Here is a 24,087-nt window from a genome sequence, read left to right on the forward strand (position 1 = left end):
TACTTAACGTTCGAACTGGAACATTTTGTTATTTTTTGCAACATGCCTGCAACATGTTTCAAAAAAGCTGGCACAAGTGGCAAAAAGGACTGAGAAAGTTGAGGAATGCCCATCTAACACTTATTTGGAACATCCCACAGGTGAACAGGCTAACTGGGAACAGGTGGGTGCCATGAATGGGTATAAAAGCAGCTTCCTTGAAATGCTCAGTCATTCACAAACAAGGATGGGGCGAGGGTCACCACTTTGTGAAGTGAAGTGAATTACATTTATATAGCGCTTTTTCTCAAGTGACTCAAAGCGCTTTACATTGTGAAACCCAATATCTAAGTTACATTTAAACCAGTGTGGGTGGCACTGGGAGCAGGTGGGTAAGTGTCTTGCCCAAGGACACAACGGCAGTGACTAGGATGGCGGAAGCGGGGATCGAACCTGCAACCCTCAAGTTGCTGGCACGGCCGCTCTACCAACCGAGCTATACCATTTGTGAACAAATGCGTGAGCAAATTGTCCCAACAGTTTAAGAACAACATTTCTCAACGAGCTATTGCATGGAATTTAGGGATTTCACCATCTACGGTCTGTAATATCATCAAAAGGTTCAGAAAATTTGGAGAAATCACTGCACGTAAGTGATGAGTTTAAGGACCTTCGATCCCTCAGGCAGTACTGCATCAAAAAGCGACATCAATGTGTAAAGGATATCACCACATGCGCTCAGGAACACTTCAGAAAACCGCTGTCAGTAACTACAGTTTGTCGCTACATCTGTAAGTGCAAGTTAAAACTCTACTATGAAAAGCGAAAGCCATTTATCAACAACACCCGGATACGCCACCGGCTCCGCTGGACCCGAGCTCATCTAAGATGGACTGATGCAAAGTGGAAAAGTGTTCTGTGGTCTGACGAGTCCACATTTCAAATTTTATTTGGAAACTGTGGACGTCGTGTCCTCCGGAACAAAGAGGAAAAGAACCATCCGGATTGTTATAGGCGCAAAGTTCAAAAGCCAGCATCTGTGATGGTATGGGGGTGTATTAGTGCCCAAGACATGGGTAACTTACACGTCTGTGAAGGCACCATTAATGCTGAAAGGTACATACAGGTTTTGGAGCAACATATGTTGCCATCCAAGCAACGTCTTTTTCATGGACGCCCCTGCTTATTTCAGCACGTGTTACAACAGCGTGGCTTCGTAGTAAAAGAGTGCGGGTACTAGACTGGCCTGCCTGTAGTCCAGACCTGTCTCCCATTGAAAATGTGTGGTGCATTATGAAGCCTAAAATACCACAACAGAGACCCCGGACTGTTGAACAACTTAAGCTGTACATCAAGCAAGAAAGGGAAAGAATTCCACCTGAAAAGCTTCAAAAATTGGTCTCCTCAGTTCTCAAACGTTTCCTGAGTGTTATTAAAAGGAAAGGCCATGTAACACAGTGGTAAAAATGCCCCTGTGCCAACTTTTTTGCAATGTGTTGCTGCCATTAAATTCTAAGTTAATGATTATTTGCAAAAAAAAAACAAGTTCCTCAGTTCGAACATTAAATATCTTGTCTTTGCAGTCTAGTCAATTGAATATAAGTTGAAAAGGATTTGCAAATCATTGTATTCTGTTTTTATTTACGATTTACACAACGTGCCAACTTCACTGGTTTTTTATTTGTTTACCATGTTCATCTGTGACATCATGGGTTAATTTTTTTCCATATCCATACACACGTATGACAAAATGAGCAAACTGGCTATCACAATGACAGACAGGAACTCATATGGCAAATCAAGGCGCCCATAGCGTCCAGGTGACTGAAATTTCACTAAGAAATTATCTTGATGTATTTTTTGCTCCTGAAAATGAATCTGGCAATCATTTCCCATATCAATTAGTTTTGAGTAATGGGTGGATAATCAACCGTACATAGTCCCCTTTAAAACTGACGTCATTTAACTTGCCAAATAATGCCTGCACAGGCTTATGTATAGAATATCGAGCCAATCAGAGTTGAATTGTACTCGATTACTCCAAACAGGAAGATGCTGAAGATGTGTGGGGAGACGGAAGAGAAGTTGGCACAGGAGCTCATCGACTTTGAGTTCCAGATAGAGCGGGATGTGGTCGAGCCGCTCTACGTTCTTGCTGAGGTCGGTGAAAGCTGCTTAATGCATCGACTTTTAACACGTCTCATCCAGAACCTTAACATCATCTCATTCTTCCGTCTTAGGTGGACATTCCTAACATACAGAAACAAAGAAAGCACTTAGCTAAGCTCGTCTTGGACATGGACTCGGCACGTGGAAGGTGAAGGGCATCTTCTACTACTAACTACTACCGCTGTTGTTGTTGTATACCCTTTCTTACTTTTTCAAGCTCTAAAAACACCTCACACTTTGAAAGGTGCTTTACTAAATGATTATGTTCTTACAGTGGTGGGCCATCTCTGCTGGCCTAACATAACCAGAAATCATGGTCATAATTAAAGATACAATTATTTTTTAATTTACTTTCCCTAAATATCTAAAACATATTCATATTCTCTTCATGTCATATTATGCTCCTTTCAGTGCTGTTGTTTTTAGTTTTAGTTTGTATCCAATCAGAATTAAATGAGCTCAAATATACCTACAAACCAGGCATATTGATGCAATATGTACATACAGCTAGCATAAATAGCATGTTAGCATCGATTAGCTCCAAATATGCCTGATTAGCACTACAGCAAATCAATAAAATCACCAAAGCTCACCTTTTGTGCATTCACGCACAGCATAAAACATTTGGTGGACAAAATGAGACGACGATGGAGTGGCCTAAAACACGTATTTCTGTGTCAGCGTCGGAAAAAATTACACATGTAAACAAACTACGATGAGTTCAAGGGCCGCTGAAATTAGTAGGACAAAATGGTGCTTGCCAAATACTCTCGTCAGTGAAGAATGTTTAATATAAACAGCGGGATTTCTAACAATTAGGAAGGTTTGTGTCATGTTTGTTCTCCTACAGAAAATGTATTAAAACAAAAATGTTTTATTTTAATAACTAAAGTTCCTTGGGTGAATAATGTATACTCAATACACCGGTATGTTTTAGCGCTAAACCTCTAAAGCAGGGGTCCCCAAACTTTTTGACTCCGGGGCCGCATTGGGGTAATACAATTTGGCTGGGGGCCGCGCTATATATATATATATATATATATATATATATATATATATATATATATATATATATATATATATATATATATATATATATATGTTATATGTAAATGTGCGTGTGTGTGTATATATGTATATGTAAATGTGTATATATGTGTGTGTATATATGTATATGTCTATGTATATATGTGTATATATGTATATGGGTCTATATGTGTGTATATATATATATATATATATATATATATATATATATATATATATGTATTCATACATATATATTCCTCGTGCACTAATTGACTTAAAGAGCGCACTTGCTGCATGTCTCGACGGTAAGATGCATTTTTAGACAATATGATTTGCCTGAGTGGCTAGGAGACTGTAGAAAATGGACTAGTAAGGACAAATAAAAATAAAATTTAAAATTAAAAAAAAAAAAAAAAATTATTATTTTTTTTTTTTAACTTGGGACTTCCCGCGGGCCGGATTTTGGACGCTGGGGGGCCGTTTTCGGCCCGCGGGCCATAGTTTGGGGACCCCTGCTTTAAAGGCTTAGAGGCCACATGTGTGGACAGCACCTTTTAGGTCTTATTTCCAAAATTGTGTACACTACTGAATTGGGGTCTTATGGCCACCTATGTGGACACTTATACTGCCATCTGGTAGTGTCAGAAGAGTGTAACATACAATGGAATTTGGGAAAAAAAAGTGTCAAAATAAGAATTAGCATGTCACTAAACATGAAGTACACATTTGTGTACTTATGGACTAAGTACATCATATCAAAAGATGATTCTTAGTTTTTATTCTAATTAGGGTCCAATAAGCCCAAATAGCAAAGAGAAATAAAAAAAGCATGTAAACAAACAGCTTGGGCCTTAAGAGGTTAAGTAAGAACTTTACACTACTTTATATTAGAAATGGCACTAAAACATTTACTACAAAAACATTTTGATAGATTTTTGAGCGCCGTGTGTAATGTTCTATAATTTCTTATCTCTTATGTGTGACTGGCATCTACTGGTCGCACTTATCACTACACCATGTACCAAATAAAATAGTGTAGCGTCCTGGAAGAGTTGATACTGCAGGGAATTCTGGGTATTTGTTCTGTTGCGGTGAAAATATTCTCCCGAAATGTGTTTGTCAATGTTATTTATAGTGTGGTTTCACAATGTGGCACATATTTATGACAGTGTTGCCGTTGTTTATACGGCTACCCTTAGTGTGACATGTATGGCTGTTGACTAAGAATGCCCGTCATTCACTTGAATTTGAGGCGTTCAAAATCGGCATGATCATTAAATTTGGCTATTAGCATACAGAGGGACAAAGTTTCTTGAAATCGTCAACGGTAGACCATTTCCACTCCATTTAACGCTACCCTCAAAGTGCAACCAAACTTATTCCTTACATTAGGCGCACCGGGTTCTAAGGCGGACTATAAGGCGTTTTTAAGTGCGCCTTATAGTCCGGAAAATGCGGTAATTTAAATGTAAACAATACCCATTCCTACACAGTGAAAGTGCGTGTTTTGACAAAATGTCTCACTTTAGTGTGCAAGCTGTTCAGTAGGGTTGCATACACAAATCCAAATTTCAGTCTTGGCCTGGAGAGATTTTTTACAATTAGTTACAGCACTTTTTAAATATTGTGAACATTTCTAAGAGCAACAACGCTGACTTCCTGCTCACAGATACCATCAGTCGTCCAAGTCGTCCAGCCACCCCAGCACTCTGCAGCCCGGCACCAAGTCCGAGTCGCTTCGAGAGGAGATGGAGGAAGCAGCCACTCGGATGGAGATTTGCAGGGTCGGCATAATATATGTTACAGTCTCAAGTTGAACATTCTATTAAGCTTGAGGCATTTTTTGTTTCAGGATCAGTTGTCTGCAGATATGTACAGCTTTGTGGCCAAAGAAATAGACTATGCAAATTATTTTCAGACAGTAAGTACTGCACCAGCGTACTATATGTTCACAGCTTTGATCGCAGTGGGAAAATACTCTGCATCTCTCTGGATGTACACAATTGCTCATAGTCGCTCTCTCTCCTCCCGTCCACAGCTGATAGAAACACAGGCGGAATACCACAGGAAGTCATTGGAGATTCTTCACAACATCCTGCCCCAAATTAAAGCGCACCAAGGTCAGACATACACTCAGTGTGTGGGTGTGTGTGTGTGTGTGTGTGTGTGTGTGTGTGTGTGTGTGTGTGTGTGTTCTTGTATTTCTACCCTTCTTGAGACTACAACAAGGAAAAGTACCTTCCATATGAGGACCGGTGAACAAGTTAGGACATAAATCATGGTCCCAATACGGAAAACCATTGCAACACCCGTGGTGGTGAAATCTATCAAAATTAGGGTGGTCCCAAAAAGGAGGGATTTTTCAAATTGACTGTGTGTCGGTTTTAAAAGTGCTCCCCCTCTGGTCAACATATGAAATAACAAGTTTGTGTAAAAATTTGAATTGCTCCCCATCTGGCCAACATATGTAATAACAAGTGTGTGTAAGAAATTGAAATGCGCCCCCTTTGGCCAAAATTAATAGAAAAAATAAAGTAAAAATGTGAATAGAGACATACTGTAATAACTTGAAGTAAATAATGAAGATTAAAAAGCAATTACAAACAAAACAATAAAGAACATATTTTTTAACTAAAAGCAGTCTTTTTCTCACAATGTGTCGACTTTTTTCTTATAAAATTGGGAACAATTTCTCATATTCTTTCTGTTTCTGTAATATTGCAATATGTTCTCGTAAAAGTATTACTTTTTTATGTAAAATTATTACTTTTTACGTAAAATTATTACTTTTTACTATTACTTTTTACGTAAAATTGTTACTTTTTTATGTAAAATTATTACTTTTTAATGCAGAGTGGGGACATTTGTCATATAAAATTCTGACTTGTATCACAATATAGCCAATTATTTTGTTGTTCTTGTAAAGTAGTGAAATTTTTGGAGTAAAATTATGTCTTTTGTTATAATTTTGCCAAGTAAAATCCCGATTATTATTGTAATATTGCGAACATTTTTAAGTTTTCTTATAAAATTGTGACTTTTGTCAGTAAAATTACGCCTCTTTTCGTAAAATTGCGACTATTATTGAGTGAAACTCCAACTTTGATCATAATATTGCACAAATGTTCAGTTTTTCTTGTAAAATTTTAAAATGCATTGAGTAAAATTACGACTTTTATTATAATACTGCCAAAATTCTAAGTTTTTCTTGTGAAATTGTGACCTTTTTCTTGTGAAATTCCAACTCATTTTTCACAACAAGCTTTTTTATATTTGCATAGTATGTATATATTATTAATGTTGTAAATACAAATCTTTATATATCTAGAAAGGGTGGTCGTAAAGAGGCAGGCATTTTTCAGAGGTCTCAAGAAGGTAACAAATACAAGACTGTGTGTGCATGTGTGTGTGTGTGTGTGTGTGTGTGTGTGTGCTACAGTGTGTGCGTGTCAATATGTGCCCTGATTATGCACCAGCAGCAACATCTCACTGACAAAGTAATAGAATTAGCCGCCCCGGATTTGCCGTACAACTGCCTCATTAGGATGAAATTTGCTTTCTGCAGCTTAATTAGTTGCACAAATAGGGCTCAACCGCTGGTTTAAATATCCAAATTAAAAGCACTTAGTATGCATATTGTGCAATAATGCAATGTTGTGCATTAACATGTTTTATGTATAATCCATACAAGGCGATTGAATTACAGTATGCAATACATAAAATGTACATATTGTATCATACAGACTGACCCTGAATATAAGAATCCGAATCAGAAATTATTTATTAATCCCCAACAGAAACATATCTAATTGTTGATATAAATAGTCATATGTTAACATTTGAGAGCACATAATGACAAAACTGAAGGTCGGCAATTCAAGTTGTGAATGTGCTTTTATTCTGAAGGTTTCGCCCAGGATGTTTCAGACACTGACAAAAAGATTACTTTACTTTTTAATGTAACATTGCATGGTGGAAACAAGCTTGGTGGTACAGGAACTTTGTATATAGTGATTATTAGTTTCTCTAGATCAGGGGGGCCATATGGAGAAAAATCTACTCCCAAGTGGGCCGGACTGGTAAAATCACGGCACGATAACTTAAAAATAAAGACAACTTCAGATTGTTTTCTTTGTTTAAACATAGAACAAGCACATTCTGAAAATATACAAATCATAATGTTGTTGTTTTTTTTTTTACACTTACATGTTGCGGTTAACAGTATTCTACCTTTATTTGTCGTTATTTATACTTTCTGAATAAAGGATGTGATAATGTTCATCAGTCAAATCATTGGTGTTCCATTTCAATCTATCAAGATAAAAAAAATCATATCAAAATCAAATTACAGGATGTTATTTATGTAGTTTGCTAATTTTTTTTCGACTGATGTACTAACATCATGTGGGTTTTTTTTTTTTTTTTACATATGTAGCATCATCTACAAAGATACAAAGAATTGCTATTGCGACATCTAGTGGACACATTTAGAACAGCAGTTTCTTTCATTCAAAAATTTCGGCTAATTTTTATACTTAGCCAACTCATCCCGCTGGCCGGATAAAATCTGTTCCCGCGGGCCGTACGTTTGACACCCCTGATCTCCATGTCGTGAACAAAATGTATTTTTTAAGACCCATTTTAAAACAAAATTATTCTTTATTCATTTTCATTAATCATATTTCTTAGCTGTTTGACAGTTCTTGTGTTGGTGATGTTGACTATGATGACGTCAGCATTACTCTATAGATCAACAAAGCGCACCTTTGTGCATTCCCGCACAGCATACAACTTTTGGTGGACAAAATGAGACAAAGAAGGAGTGGAAGATTTTACATGTAAACAAACTGTTGCGTTTGATTATATTTCCCCCCCATCTTTTTCCATTTTCAATCCTTTTTTAAAAATGCTCCAGGTAGCCACTAGGGCAGCACTAAAGAGCCGCGGGTTGCTGACCCTCGTACTAAATGAACACATTTTATTGTAAGTTACACATATTATATTTATATTGGGGGTAATCAGAGTCACCATCTCTTCTAAAGTTGTATGTTTCATTGCGATTCTTTTTTCAAACGGAGTGCAGCCATACTTGCCAACCCTCCCGATTTTCCCGGGATTCTCCTGAATTTCTTCCGATTTCCACCCGGACAACAATATTGGGGGCGTGCCTTAAAGGCACTGCCTTTAGCGTCCTCTACAACCTGTCGTCACATCCACTTTTCCTCCATACAAACAGCGTGCCGGCCCAGTCACTTAATATATGCGGCTTTTACACACACATAAGTGAATGCAAGCATACTTGATCAACAGCCATACAGGTCACACTGAGGATGGCCGTATAAACAACACTGTTACAAATATGCGCCACACTGTGAACCCACACCAAACAAGAATGACAAACACATTTCGGAGAACATCCGCACCGTAACACAACATAAACACAACAGAACAAATACCCAGAACCCCTTGCAGCACTAACTCTTCCGGGACGCTACAATATACACCCCCCGCTACCCCCACCCCCCACCCCCACCACCACCCCCCACCCCCCCATCTCCTGAATTCGGAGGTCTCAAGGTTGGCAAGTATGAGTGCAGCAATAATTTATCTCCGGCAATTTATCATCATGCAATTCCATCTTCTTCTTCAACGCCTTCCTGACCCGACCATGTCTTTATTATTTCAGCTTGTTTTCAGTTCTCGGGGTAATGACTGTCTTACAATCTATCTATCGTTCACTGGAAACATGAGGAAAAAAAGGGCCTCTTACTGAACTGTGATTGGGCAAAAAGAAATGTGCTTGGATTTTAATACGTCTGATTTTTTTCTTTTGCATACAATGTTTTCTGGATTTGAACATTCGTACATTTTTTAGTAGGAAATGCACGCAACTAGGGATGTCCGATAATGGCTTTTTGCCGATATTCCGATATTGTCCAACTCTTAATTATCGATACCGATATCAACCGATACTGATATCAACTGATACCGCTATATATACAGTCGTGGAATCAACACATTATTATGCCTAATTTAGACAACCAGGTATGGTGAAGATAAGGTCCTTTTTTTAAAAATTTATAAAATAAAATAAGATAAATAAATTAAAAACATTTTCTTGAATAAAAAAGAAAGTAAAACAATATAAAAACAGTTACATAGAAACTAGTAATTAATGAAAATGAGTTAAATTAACTGTTAAAGGTTAGTACTATTAGTGGACCAGCAGCACGCACAATCATGTGTGCTTACGGACTGTATCCCTTGCAGACTGTATTGATATATATTGATATATAATGTAGGAACCAGAAATATTAATAACAGAAAGAAACAACCCTTTTGTGTGAATGAGTGTAAATGGGGGAGGGAGTTTTTTTGGGTTGGTGCACTAATTGTAAGTGTATCTTGTGTTTTTTATGTTGATTTAATAAAAAAAAAACAAAAAAAAACGATACCGATAATAAAAAAAAACGATACCGATAATTTCCGATATTACATTTTAAAGCATTTATCAGCCGGTAATATCAGCAGTCCGATATTATCGGACATCTCTACACGCAACTTTTAAATACATGAGGCCCCTGGTCACTGGTTTGTGTGAGGGACCGGGAGTTAAGCTCTGACTTGCTTGGCGTGGAATTAAAAATACTGTCCTACTGTCTAAATAATGATGTAACAAAACTGAAGAGCATTGTTGCGGTTCTGCATTGCAGAGGCGTGGGTGGAGAAGCCATCGTTCGGCAAGTCTCTAGAGGAGCACTTGAACATTAGCGGGAGAGAGATCGCCTTCCCCATTGAAGCCTGTGTCACCATGCTGCTGGAGTGTGGCATGCAAGAGGAGGTACATAACAACAATATTAATTTTTCTGAGCATTTTTTTGTGTTTTTGTGAAGTTGCTGGATGGAAGTGGGTTAACTACAAACCCCAAAACCAGTGAAGTTGGCACGTTGTGTAAATGGTAAATAAAAACAGAATACAATAATTTGCAAATCCTTTTCAACTTATATTAAATTGAATGGACTGCAAAGACAAGATACTTAACGTTCGAACTGAGAAACTTTGTTATTTTTTGCCCAAAAAATTTAAAGATGATAAAAAATGCTTGGAAGATGTAGCTAGTGGGAGTCACCGTTGTCTCTCATAACTATTGTGAACAATAGGCAACATTCCAAAAAACTGCATTTCCCCTTTAATAAATACTAATTTGTTTAATGATAAATTCAAATGTTTTTAATTTACCATTTAACAGTGAGCTGATAACTTTACCTTTGCTGTCCAGTAGTTATATCTTGATTTATTACACTTCTAGAGTCTCACTTGCAAGTTTTATATACAAATCCCAAAACCAGTGAAGTTGGCACGTGTAAATGGTAAATAAAAACAAAATACAATGATTTGCAAATCCTTTTCAACTTATATTCAATTGAATAGACTGCAAAGACAAGATACTTAACGTTCAAACTGGTAAACTTTGTTATTGTTTGCAAATATTAGCTCATTTGGAATTTGATGCCTGCAACATGTCTCAAAAAAGCTGGCACGAGTGGCAAAAAAGACTGAGAAAGTTGAGGAATGCTCATCAAACACTTACTTGGAACATCCCACAGGTGAACAGGCTAATTGGGAACAGGTGGGTGCCATGATTGGGTATAAAAGCAGCTTCCATGAAATGCTCAGTCATTCACAAACAAGGATGGGGCGAGGGTCACCACTTTGTGAACAAATGCAAGAGCAAATTGTCCAACAGTTTAAGAACAACATTTCTCAACGAGCTATTGCAAGGAATTTAGGGATCTCGATCCTTCAGACGCTACTGCATCAAAAAGCGACATCAGTGTGTAAAGGATATCACCACATTAGCTCAGGAACACTTCAGAAAACCACTGTCAGTAACTAAAGTTACTCGCCACATCTGTAAGTGCAAGTTAAAACTCTACTATGCAAAGCCATTTATCAACAACACCCAGAAACGCCGCCGGCTTCGCCGGAACACGAGCTCATCTAAGAGGTCCCATATGGTAGTTTTGAACAATTTTAAATAAGTCTTACAGGTCCAACAATAGTGTATTAAGAAGCGTGTGACCAAAATCTTAAGCCATACTTGCAACAAGTGTTTTGTGTGTCTGTGACTTTAATGCTAATGAACCGTTGTACCTGTTTCTGACAGAGTGTATGGCTTCAACAAGCGCTACTTTATCCACTTCTTACACACAGTATAAAAAGTATTATTTGTCCAATATACAATACGCCATACTAAATATCACTCACGACAACGTGACATCAAGGAGTGGGACAGTAGGGCACTAACGTTACAGTAGCAACTAGGGTATACACAGACACAGTGTGTAGACAGAAAAGGGAGAACGGACGCATTTTGGCTTAAAAACTAACGATAAAGGTGGAGTTATAACACTGAAACGCCCTCAGGAAGAGGTGCTTTAAAACATGGCCAGCTAGCTAGCAGCTAAAGTCCAGCCCCAGTGTGCAGTGTTTTAGCTACTTCTAAATCACTAATCTTCGTCTCCATGGCGACAAATAAAGTAAGTTTCTTACAAGTATCATCCCTGCAGGACGAGGAATAGCTAAACATGCTTCACTACACACCGTAGCTCACCGGCGTCAAAATGTAAACAAACGCCATGGGTGGATCTACACCTGACATCCACTGTAATGATACCAAGTACAGGAGCGTAACTAGTCGATACTACTATGATTACATCGATATTTTTTGGCATAACAACATCTTCTATTAGTTTTTTTAAATGTATATTATGTTTATAAACTCAGGAAATATGTCCCTGGACACATGAGGACTTTGAATATGACCAATGTATGATCCTGTAAGGACTTGGTATCGGATTGATACCTAAATGTGTGGTATCATCCAAAACAAATGTAAAGTATCCAAACAACAGAAGAATAAGTGATTATTATATTTTAACAGAAGTGTAGATAGAACATGTTATAAGAGAAAGTAAGCAGATATTAACAGTAAATGAACAAGTAGATTAATAATTCATTTTTACAGATTGTCCTTAATAATTTTGACAAAATAATAGAATGATAAATGACACAATATGTTACTGCATATGTCAGCTGACTAATTAGGAGCATTTGTTTGTTTACTTACTACTAAAAGACAAGTTGTCTTGTATGTTCACTATTTTCTTTAAGGACAAACTTGCAATAAGAAACATATGTCTAATGTACCCTAAGATTTTTTGTTAAAATAAAGCCAATAATGCCATTTTTTGTGGACCCCTTTATTTAAAAGTATCGAAATACATTTTGGTACCGTGACAACACCCAATGCATCACATATTTCCAGTTTCTCATTACAACATGTATCAAACCGACAGCCATCAGACTGTATGATGCATATGTTCCTTCTTGACTGCACTTAAATGTAGAATATATGTATAATATATTGATATTATTTACATTTGAATAATGTTGTATACAATGTTCCCTCTATTGCCTGTGCAATTGCGCACTGCTCAAGCGTCCTCTGCTTACGGCAAATCTATGCCACACACAAAATCAAATAAAAAAATAAGCACATAACAATTTTCGACACGGACACGACAGAGAAAACAGTTTTCGTCATCATTGTTCAAATATTGTAACGTTTGTCGAGACGCTTTGAGGACATGAATTCCATCCATCACTTTACTGAGCAAAACTCTTTATTGTTGGCCATAAACACATCACCAAAACATTAGTAAAAAATATTATATCTAGCAAAACTGGTCATTTTCTGCAGTACAAACCAGACCAAAAGCAACTTTGTTATATCAACTGCAGCCGCTCGCTTTTTCTCACTTGCGCCAACACATGCACATATGGCACTTAGCCAGTGATGCGTTTACAGCCACACAGAAAGTCGGACAACTGCAACACCACACATAAAGTGTCATTCAAGGTCGTTACACTATGATTTACCAATCAATTGTGTGCTTATTCTAGTGTCATTTATAAGGAATCTTAATTTATAAATATTAATCATGAAATGCTGTTAGTATATTAAATAAATACTAATAAAAATATATTTTTTACAAACAGGAAGTTGCAGGAATGTACACATGATCCCCTGCTTACATCTCATTGTGCAACATGTGAAAGTTTTAATGGGAACTAAATGCAATGTCTGAAAGGGGTACAAATTATTTCCAAAGCAGGACCTCCACCCAGACAAACAATACAAGTACACAGTTCATGAAAAACAATATGTTTTGTTATTGTCATTGTAAGTGGGCATTAACACTTATATTAGAAAATAACCTCATGGAAATGACTGCTGTCATTTGATTATAATAATAAGAGAATGTTGTCTGTCTATCTGTGTTGGCCCTGCGATGAGGTGGGGACTTGTCCAGGGTGTACCCCGCCTTCCGCCCGAATGCAGCTGAGATAGGCTCCAGCACCCCCCGCGACCTCGAAAAGGACAAGCTGTAGAAAATGGATGGATGGATGGAGATTGAAGTTGTTATTTAGTCAGGTTTGGGACAGGTGTGCTGCTGGTGTAGCCACAGCGTGCACGTCTGATGTTGCTCACATGGGCTCCACTGAATGCTCAGGGAGTTTTTGCGTTTGCTCACACACATGAACAATTAGAGGGAACATTGGTTGTATAGTATTTATTGTCTATTGTGAGCAAACTGTGGTGCTGAATTTCCCCCAGGGATCAATAAAGTACTTTCTATTCTATTCTAAATTAAATTTAGCACTGCTCCACCTCGCTGCAGGCTTTTTTATTGTTCTAACATGAATACTAGAGTGTAGACACAAATGATGAAAATCTCCTCTGCTTGCTCCCACCGACTATTTGAGAAACACTGCTCTAGGGACACATTGACTGTTAGAACACCATTAAAAAGTCAAACTTGGATGATGTAAAATGGTTTATCATTTCTTTGTGGAAGTTTAGGCTTCTTACACAATCAAGTGTTTTCTTGGATTACAGGGTCTCTTCAGAGTGGCCCCGTCAGCCTCCAAACTGAAGAAACTGAAAGCATCTCTGGACTGCGGCGTTCTCGATGTGCAGGAGTATTCCTCCGACCCGCACGCCATCGCAGGTGAGCTACGCCCACATCGATCACGAATCGCTATGGCAACGATACCACCACCTGCGCACGGCCTTTTTAATTTAGTATCGCCTCCACACAAGCTCTGATGTCACTGTCCGTGCACGTCACACATGAATGAGAACCAAAATGTGTTTCGGAGGAATGTGGAGTATGGCAGCTGCGCCAGCTGCACAAGAGCTTTTACGACTTCTCTCACCCACAGGGGCTCTCAAATCTTACCTCCGGGAACTCCCCGAGCCACTGATGACCACTGAACTTTACGACGAGTGGATTCAGGCCTCCAAGTGAGTCTCTAATTCCTATAACTTAAAAAAAAATAACACACTCGTACACACTTCGTTACACTAATAATGTTCCATTTTGATCATACGGAAGTGTAAGGTCAGAATAAGAATAAGAATCAGAATCAGAAGTACTTAATTAATCTCCATTTCTACAGTCGTGGTCAAAAGTTTACATACACTTGTAAAGAACATAATGTCATGGCTGTCCTGAGTTTCCAATAATTTGTACAACTCTTATTTTTGTGTGATAGAGTGATTGGAGCACATACTTGTTGGTCACAAAAAACATTCATGAAGTTTGGTTCTTTTATGAATTTATTATGGGTCTACTGAAAATGTGACCAAATCTGGGTCAAAAGTATACATACAGCAATGTTAGTATTTGCTTACATGTCCCTTGGCAAGTTTCACTGCAATAAGGCACTTTTGGTAGCCATCCACAAGCTTCTGGTTAATTTTTTTGACCACTCCTCTTGATAAAATTGATGCAATTCAGCTAAATTTGTTTTTTTTTCTGACATGACTTGTTTCTTCAGCATTGTCCACACGTTTAAGTCAGGATTTTGGAAACATTAATTCTAGCCTGATTTAGCCATTCCTTTACCACTTTTGACGTGTGTTTGGGGTCATTGTCCTGTTGGAACACCCAACTGTGCCCAAGACCCAACCTCCGAGCTGATGATTTTAGGTTGTCCTGAAGAATTTGGAGGTAATCCTCCTTTTTCATTGTCCCATTTACTCTCTGTGAAGCACCAGTTCCATTGGTAGCAAAACAGGCCCAGAGCATAATACTACCACCACCATGCTTGACGGTGGGCATGGTGTTCCTGGGATTAAAGGCCTCACCTTTTGTCCTCCAAACATATTGCTGGGTATTGTGGCCAAACAGCTAAATGTTTTGTTTCATCTGACATCACATGGACAAAGATAAGACCTTCCGGAGGAAAGTTCTGTGGTGCTATGTAAACTTTGGATCGCGACTGTACATACAGCTACAAAAGTAAAACAACAACAAAAAAAACACTGCAAAAACTGAAATCTAAGTAAGATTAAATATCTCAAATAAGGGTGATATTTGCTTATTTTTTGTCTGATAAGATAATTCTTCTCACTAAGCAGATTTAATGTTAGTGTTTTACTTGTTTTAAGGGTTTTGGTCCTAAATGATCTCAGTAAGATATTACAGCTTGTTGCTGAGATTTGATGACCTATATTGAGTAAAAAATGCTTGAAACTAGAATATCAACTATGGCAAAGCTGTGTCATCAACACTCACAAGTATAAAACTACTTTTTTTAAAGTAATAATTTCTTATTTCAAGCGTGAAAAAAAAAATCACGACTTTGACGTAATTTTGTCTCATAATTAAAACAGATGACAGCCAAATGGACTTTGCAGTTTTATTTTCAATGAAACAATAGAAAATACGTACTCATATAGTAGTACAGTTGTTATTAGTGAGAATATACTTATTTTAAGGTATTTTTGGGTTTATTGAGGTTAGCTAATTTTACTTGTTTTGGAAAGTCTTGACAAGCCAAATGTTCTTGTTCTATTGGCAGATCTTTTTGCTTAGTTCAAATAAAATACCCCTAATTTTTGTATTTTTTTTTGTTGTTTTTGAACACTGACTTTTTGCAGTGCAATTAACCAATAATATACATTGCGCACACACGATTGCACCATGCATAGACAAGCAACCAAACAAAAACATCATTTCAACACCCATATACACTGTGGTGACCTCTACGGTGTTACGCGCCATCGTCTGCTGGGGTGGGGGGGAGCATGGCCAGAGACAGGAGCAGACCCAACAAAGCAACCAAGAGAGCCGACTCCACCCTCGGCCGCCCACTAACTCTCGGCCAGTGTCCAGTCCGCATGGATGAGCGAGGATGCGTCAAAGGAGACCGAGTTGTCCGCTACATGCTCAGTATCTAGCTAAGTATAATCCCTTCCTCCTTCTCTCAGCCTTCAAGATATGGACAAGAGACTCAAAGCATTAATGGCAGCCTGTGAGAAACTGCCCACAGATAACTTGAACAACTTCAGGTCAGTCGTCTCCTATAAGATGTGTTCGTGCTGCTGTAACACCCTTTAAAATGTCCACGTGTCCTTGAATGCAACAGATATCTCATCAAATTCCTAGCCAAGCTGAGCGACTATCAGGACGCCAATAAGATGACACCGGGTAACATGGCCATCGTCCTGGGCCCTAATTTACTCTGGACGCACACCGAGCCGTATGTAACCTTCCCAACTTTGCTTCGCGTGCTTTCCCGCGTGGCCGGTCAGACTTTGTGACCGTTGGTTTCATCTTTGCAGAGACATGACAGAGATGATGACCACGCTGTCTCTGCAGATTGTCGGCATCGTCGAGCCCATCATCCAACACGCTGACTGGTTCTTCCCTGGAGGTGAGGGAATCCAAATAATCCATTCATATGTTTAAAGCGTTTGGCAATCATAAAGACATTGACAAGAATAAAGCAGGAATAAGTCAAATATGTTTTTCTCCATGCAAAAACAGGTCATTTTTAGTACATCGGAATCCGAATCAGATTAATTGGGCAAATATATTTAACACACCAGGAATTGGTAGACTCTGCTCTCTTTGTTCAATGCAAGTTGGATGGACAAACCCCAAAACCAGTAAAGTTGGCACGTAATTAAAAACAGAATACAATGATTTGCAAATCCATTTCAACCTATATTCAATTGAATAGACTGCAAAGACAAGATATTTAACGTTCAAACCGGAAAACTTTGTTATTTTTTGCATATATTAGCTCATTTAGAATTTGATGCCTGCAACATGTTTCAAAAAAGCTGGCACAAGTGGCAAAAAAGACAGAGAACGTTGAGGAATGCTCATCAAACACTTATTTGGAACATCCCACAGGTGAACAGGCTAATTGGGAACAGGTGGGTGCCATGATTGGGTATAAAAGCTGCTTCCATGAAATGCTCAGTCATTCACAAACAAGGATGGGGCGAGGGTCACCACTTTGTGAACAAATGCGTGAGCAAATTGTCCCAAAAGTTTAAGAACAACGTTTCTAAACGAGCTATTACAAGGAATTTAGGGATTTCACCATCTACGATCTGTAACATCATCAAAAGTTCAGAGAATCTGGAGAAATCATTGCACGTAAAATTAAATGCCCGTGACCTTGGATCCCTCAGGCGGTACTGCATCAATAACCGACATCAGTGTGTAAAGAATATCACCACATTGGCTTAGCAACACTTCAGAAAACCACTGTCAGTAACTACAGTTTGTCACTACATCTGTAAGTGCTACTTAAAACTGTACTATGCAAAGCAAAAGCCATTTATCAACAACACCCAGAAACGCTGCCGGCTTCGCTGGGCCCGAGCTCATCTAAGATGGACTGATGCAAAGTGTAAAAGTGTTCTGTGGTCTGACGAGTCCACATTTCAAATTGTTTTTGGAAACTGTGGACGTCGTGTCCTCCGTAACAAAGAGGAAAATAACTATCTGGATTGTTATAGGCGCGAAGTTCAAAAGCCAGCGTCTGTGATGGTATGGGGGTGTATTAGTGCCCAAGGCATGGGTAACTTAGACATCTGTGAAGGCACCATTAATGCTGAAAGGTACATACAGGTTTTGGAGCAACATATGATGCCAAGCAACTTTATAATGGACACCCCTGCTTATTTCAGCAAGACATTACCAAGCCACGTGTTACAACAGCGTGTCTTCATAGTAAAAGGGTGCGGGTACTAGACTGGCCTGCCTGTAGTCCAGACCTGTCTCCCATTGAAAATGTGTGGCGCATTATGAAGCCTAAAATACCACAACGGAGACCCCCGGACTGTTGAACAACTTAAGCTGTACATCAAGCAAGAATGGGAAAGAATTCCACCTGAAAAGCTTCAAAAATTGGTCTCCTCGGTTCCCAAACGTTTACTGAGTGTTGTTAAAAGGAAAGGCCATGTAACACAGTGGTAAAACAACTTTTTTGCAATGTGTTGCTACCATTAAATTCTAAGTTACTGATTATTTGCACAAAAAAAAAAAAAAAGTTTCTCAGTTCGGACATTAAATATCTTGTCTTTGCAGTTTATTCAATTGAATATAAGTTGAAAAAGATTTGCAAATCATTGTTTTCTGTTTTTATTTACGATTTACACAACGTGCCAACTTCACTGGTTTTAGGGTTTGTATTATGGAGAGCAGTTGTACATTACTGCAAATTGCAACCCCTGTAATAAACATTGTTAAATTATTTAACAATGTTCGGCGTGGCGAAGTTGGTAAAGTGGCTGAACCAGCAATCGGAGGGTTGCTGGTTACTGGGGTTCAATCCCCACCTTCTACCATCCTAGTCACGTCCGTTGTGTCCTTGGGCAAGACACTTCACCCTTGCTCCTGATGGCTGCTGGTTAGCGCCTTGCATGGCAGCTCCCGCCATCAGTGTGTGAATGTGTGTGTGAATGGGTGAATGTGGAAATACTGTCAAAGCGCTTTGAGTACCTTGAAGGTAGAAAAGCGCTATACAAGAATAACCCATTTATCATTTATTTATAAATAAAATAATATGTGAGTAAAAATAATACATAAAAAAAACAACATACAGCATATATTAGATAATGGAAAAATTAAATATAAAGAAGGCAGAGTTATTAAATGTTTCATATGTATTCTTAAGTACTTGCAAAGTACTTAAGAAGGCTCCAGTGCACTGTATTGATCCTCCACCTTTGCAATTATATTCTCGCGGTCGTTTCTTCAAATCTCCACTGATTGATGTCTGCTCCACCCTCTGCAGAGATTGAATTCAACCTGACTGGCAGCTACGGCAGCCCCATCCACACCAACCACAACTCCAACTACAGCTCCATGCCCTCCCCCGACATGGAGCAGTCGGAGCGCAAGCAGCACCACCACGACCAGAGCCGGCGCCCACTCAGCGTTGCCACGGACAACATGATGCTGGAGTTTTACAAGAAGGACGGGTAATGACTTACTCTGCCTACTTCTCACTCTCTCGCCGTTTTTTTTTTCCCGGCCGCCCACGCCCCCCCTCTCACATTTGACGCCCGCACGATAAAGCATCCTTTTGAGATCACCTGTTACACAAACATCCACTCCTTTTTTTTTTTTTTTTTTTTTACCAGGACCCATCTGTCCAACAATTCAATGGAATACATGAGGCACGAATGACACTGTCGCCATGGTAACAGAGCCTGTCGTGGTGCCTGCTTGTTGCCTCTTTTTCTCATTAAATATTTCTTCCCATCCTCCCACAGCCGGCGCTTCCATCGCAGTCTGGCGTCATGTGCCACTTTACCCGGGGCCAGAGTCATTCATGCAGCTGGTGGCAAAATTAGAAGCCAATTTCCATGCGCCAAAAAAAATCTACCGCTTTCAGAGGCATTTATCTCAATCTGCACAGGCCATTACATGGAGATGGCTTTTTGTCTATTTTGAGTAATGAAGAGAGACTGCGGGTTTCTTAGTGTCCCTGCCATGTTTGGACAGGTTTGCTTCAGAAACACAGTCTTCCGCGGGGTGTCCTGCGTTATTGGCAGCGGCTTCTTCAGCAGATTGAACGCGTCGGATCCGCATTAGAGGTCGACTTGAATGAATGCGAGCTCATTAGCGGTATTTCCTAGGCGGACAGTTGCAAGCTGAGCTATTGTTTGTGGTGTGTTTGGAAGGGACAATGGCCGTTCCTAATAGGGCCTGCATTAGCACGACTCTTGCACACAAGCGAGTCAGTGCATTTGCGGTTTTAAGCATGCATCTTAACAGACCAAAAAGCCATAATGCAGATTGCCTGTACTGTGGGAGTATTTTTGACGAAAACTCTTAGCTAACCATACTGTAAATATAACTCTTCTACTCCTATGCACATACAGCACAGGGCCTAATCTACTAAGACCCAACCAAATACTAGGTGCTACATAGTGTGTGCAAACTATAAAATGGTATGTACTATTTGTGAGTGCCCCTAAAAAAGGCATTGAAGCTTAGGGATGGCTATGGAGAACAAAACTAAAACTGAACTGGCTACAAAGTAAACAAAAAACAGAATGCTGGACGACAGCAAAGACTTACAGCGTGTGGAGCAGACGGCGTCCACAAAGTACATCCACACAAAGAAGGATAGCGTCCGCACAACTGAAATGGTCTTCATTGCTAAAACAAAGCAGGTGCGGGGAATAGCGCTCAAAGGAAGACATGAAACTGCTAAAGGAAAATACCAACAAAACAGGAAACGCCACCAAAATAGGAGCGCAAGACACTACGGACAGGAAAACACCAAAAAACTCCAAATAAGTCACGGCGTGATGTGACAGGTGGTGACAGTACACCGACTTTGAGACAAGAGCTATAGTGATGCATGGTTGGTTATGGTTTGAATTCATATCCTACAATTGCAACAATTACTTTTTACTGTCAATATTAACTACCTAGTTTACATTTTTAATGTTTTCTGCTGGTGGTGTGCCTCCGCATTTTTTCAATGAACAAAAATGTGCCTTGGCTCCAAAAAGGTTGAAAAACACTGCACTAGTGTACCGTGAAATACAGTCTGGTGTGCCGTGGGAGATTATGTAATTTCACCTATTTGGGTTAAAAATATTTTATGCAAATCAGTAATTATAACCTGCAAATAAAGTGCCGTTGTTGAGTGTCGGTGCTGTCTAGAGCCTGGCAGACTAACTGTGTAATACTCTTCCATATCAGTAGGTGGCAGCAGGTAAGCTAATTGCTTTGTAAACGTCGTATCTAATGCTTAAACCAAAAATAAACAAAAGGCGAGTGCCCCTAAAAAAGGCATTGAAGCTTAGGGATGGCTATGCAAAACTAAACTAAAACTGAACTGGCTGCAAAGTAAACAAAAACAGAATGCTGGACGACAGCAAAGACTTACAGCGTGCGGAGCAGACGGCGTCCACAAAGTACATCCGTACATAACATGATAATCAACACCAAAATAGGAGTGCAAGACAAGAACTAAAACACTACACACAGGAAAACACCAAAAAACTCCAAATAAGTCACGGCGTGATGTGACAGGTCGTGACCGTACACCTACTTTGAGACAAGAGCTATAAGGTTGGTTATGGTTTGAATTCATATCCAACAATTGCGAGAACGACTTTTTACTGTCTTTATCAGCTGCTGAGTTTCATTTTTTAATGTTTTCTGCTGGTGGTGTGCTTCGGGATTTTTTTCAATGAAAAAAATGTGCGTCAGCTCAGAAAAGGTAGAAAAATACTGATCTACTAAGACTGCATGTATAATTGATAACCGCAAAAGTGGTGCAGACCGCCCTATTTAAATGGGGATCTTGTGTGTATACCCACTGTCACCATGGAGACACTTATTTCCCTCCACAATTAGGGCATCATATGGTCCGACCTTTGGCGTTTTGGCAAATTGCACACGAAAATAATTTGTACCACTTTTTCTGTGCCATAAAAAAATGTGATCTAGATCTTTTTTTTTACATAAAAAAACAATAATCAAATGCATAAGCAATTATGTAATATCATGAGGACATTCCTGATACCAGGGGTCGGCAACCCAACATGTTGAAAGAACCATATTGGGCCAAAAATACAAAAAACTAATCTGTCTGGGGCCGCAAAAAGTTAAAAGCCTTATGTAAGATTTATAATGAAGGCAACACATTAAGTAAGTGTCTCAGAGGGTTAGATAACTCCTGGAAATTACTGGCTTAAAACTGCCAAAGATATAGATGTGTGTGCCCAAGTTAAAGGAAAGGACAGGCTGTCTTCTTCTAATGGATTTATTACAATCTTTGCAAGCTGGGTAACATTTGCTGTGGTCTGGAACAACATGGCACACAATCAGAAATGCAGCCAATATTACATACACATAATGTGTCATGAGACATGTAAATATAAATTAAATACACAGAGGATATAGGTAAAGGAAATTAAATTAACTCAAATATACCTACAAACGAGGCTTAATGATGCAATATGTACACACATCAATAACATCAACAAAGCTCACCTTTGTGCATTCACGCACAGCATAAAACGTTTGGTGGACAAAATGAGACAAAGAGGGAGTGGCATAAAACATGTCTTTCTGTGGCAGCGACGGAGAAAGATGTACACTTAAACCAACTACGGTGAGTTCAAGGACCGCCAAAATTAGTAGGACAAAACGGTGCTGGCCAAATACTGTCATCAGAGACACTTAAACACAAACATATTCAACAGTGGGCTTTCTAACAATTAGGAAGGTTTGTGTTATGTTTGTCCTACTACAGAAACATTATTAAAACAACAAATATATATTTTCCCCCATCGTTTTCCATTTTTGAAAATGCTCTTGGAAGCCACTAGGGCGGTGATAAAGAGCCGCGGGTTGCTGACCCCCGCCTTATACATTTATATTAATTCTATTATATTAATTTTATATCGTTATTGTTATACACCTGCTCCGTGGCCTAGTGGTTAGAGTGTCCGCCCTGAGATGGGTAGGTCGTGAGTTCAAACCCCGGCCGAGTCATACCAAAAACTATAAAAATGGGACCCATTACCGCCCTTGGCACTCAGCATCAAGGGTTGGAATTGGGGGTTAAATCATCAAAAATGATTCCCGGGCGCGGCCACTGCTGCTGCTCACTGCTCCCCTCACCTCCCAGGGGGGTGATCAAGGGTGATGGGTCAAACGCAGAGAATAATTTCGCCACACCTAGTGTGTGTTTGTGTGACAATCATGGGTACTTTAACTTTAACTTAAGGACACAACAACAGTGACTAGGTTGGCGGAAGCGGGGATCAAACCTGGAACCCTCAAGTTGCTGTCACTGCCACTTTACCAACCAAGCCACGCCGCCCAATGAAAATTATTTTGACACACCTGTTCCATATTAAAAAACTAACCCACTAAAATGCCTGCAGACACCAAAACGAATCAATTGAATTAATTGTATTTAGACCCTTAATGGGGAACTGTACTCTTTTTGGAATTCTGTCTATCGTTCCCAATCCAATCCTTATGAGAGATAAGAAGACAAAAGGTGGTACCGGTACCAAAATATTGGTATCGGGACAACACTAGTATGCACACGTGTCGTTTGTATGTGGTGAGCATGTATTCTTGACTGTTGTAGTGACATCATATCCCCTTTCTTTCCCTCTATTTCCCCTTACTAACGCAGCATTAGGAAAATCCAAAGGTATTGTATCATACATATCATGGCCTCTTCCCCACATCTCTCCTGAATCCTCATCCATCCTTTACAGCAGGGGTCCCCAAACTACGGCTCGCAGGCCGGATCCGGCCCGCCAGCATCCAAAATTCGGCCCCTGGGTAGTTCCCTATTAAAAAAAATATGTATATATATATACACTACCGTTCAAAAGTTTGGGGTCACGCAAACAATTTTGTGGAATATCCTTCATTTCTAAGAACAAGAATAGACTGTCGAGTTTCAGATGAAAGTTCTCTTTTTCTGGCCATTTTGAGCGTTTAATTGACCCCACAAATGTGATGCTCCAGAAACTCAATCTGCTCAAA

The 24,087-nt window shown here is 39.2% G+C and overlaps 1 protein-coding gene across 4 annotated transcripts in view; it reads left to right on the top strand.

Moving 5' to 3' along the window:
• Window positions 1-24,087, top strand: part of arhgap44a (Rho GTPase activating protein 44a) — a 95,418-nt gene that overhangs the window by 41,467 nt on the left and 29,864 nt on the right. For 3 of the 4 annotated variants that reach the window (XM_062037209.1, XM_062037212.1, XM_062037211.1), the window contains exons 5-17: window positions 2,028-2,139; window positions 2,220-2,296; window positions 4,847-4,961; window positions 5,030-5,098; window positions 5,216-5,297; window positions 9,891-10,018; window positions 14,142-14,253; window positions 14,468-14,549; window positions 16,521-16,601; window positions 16,679-16,792; window positions 16,875-16,966; window positions 19,346-19,532; window positions 23,729-23,746. In XM_062037209.1, the coding sequence (XP_061893193.1) occupies window positions 2,028-2,139; window positions 2,220-2,296; window positions 4,847-4,961; window positions 5,030-5,098; window positions 5,216-5,297; window positions 9,891-10,018; window positions 14,142-14,253; window positions 14,468-14,549; window positions 16,521-16,601; window positions 16,679-16,792; window positions 16,875-16,966; window positions 19,346-19,532; window positions 23,729-23,746 (1,269 nt within the window). The remainder of the gene's footprint in view (window positions 1-2,027; window positions 2,140-2,219; window positions 2,297-4,846; window positions 4,962-5,029; window positions 5,099-5,215; window positions 5,298-9,890; window positions 10,019-14,141; window positions 14,254-14,467; window positions 14,550-16,520; window positions 16,602-16,678; window positions 16,793-16,874; window positions 16,967-19,345; window positions 19,533-23,728; window positions 23,747-24,087) is intronic. The other variant, XM_062037210.1, reaches the window with a different exon arrangement.

This window comes from Entelurus aequoreus, linkage group LG25 (genome assembly GCF_033978785.1).
Source record: "Entelurus aequoreus isolate RoL-2023_Sb linkage group LG25, RoL_Eaeq_v1.1, whole genome shotgun sequence".
Taxonomy (NCBI): domain Eukaryota; kingdom Metazoa; phylum Chordata; class Actinopteri; order Syngnathiformes; family Syngnathidae; genus Entelurus; species Entelurus aequoreus.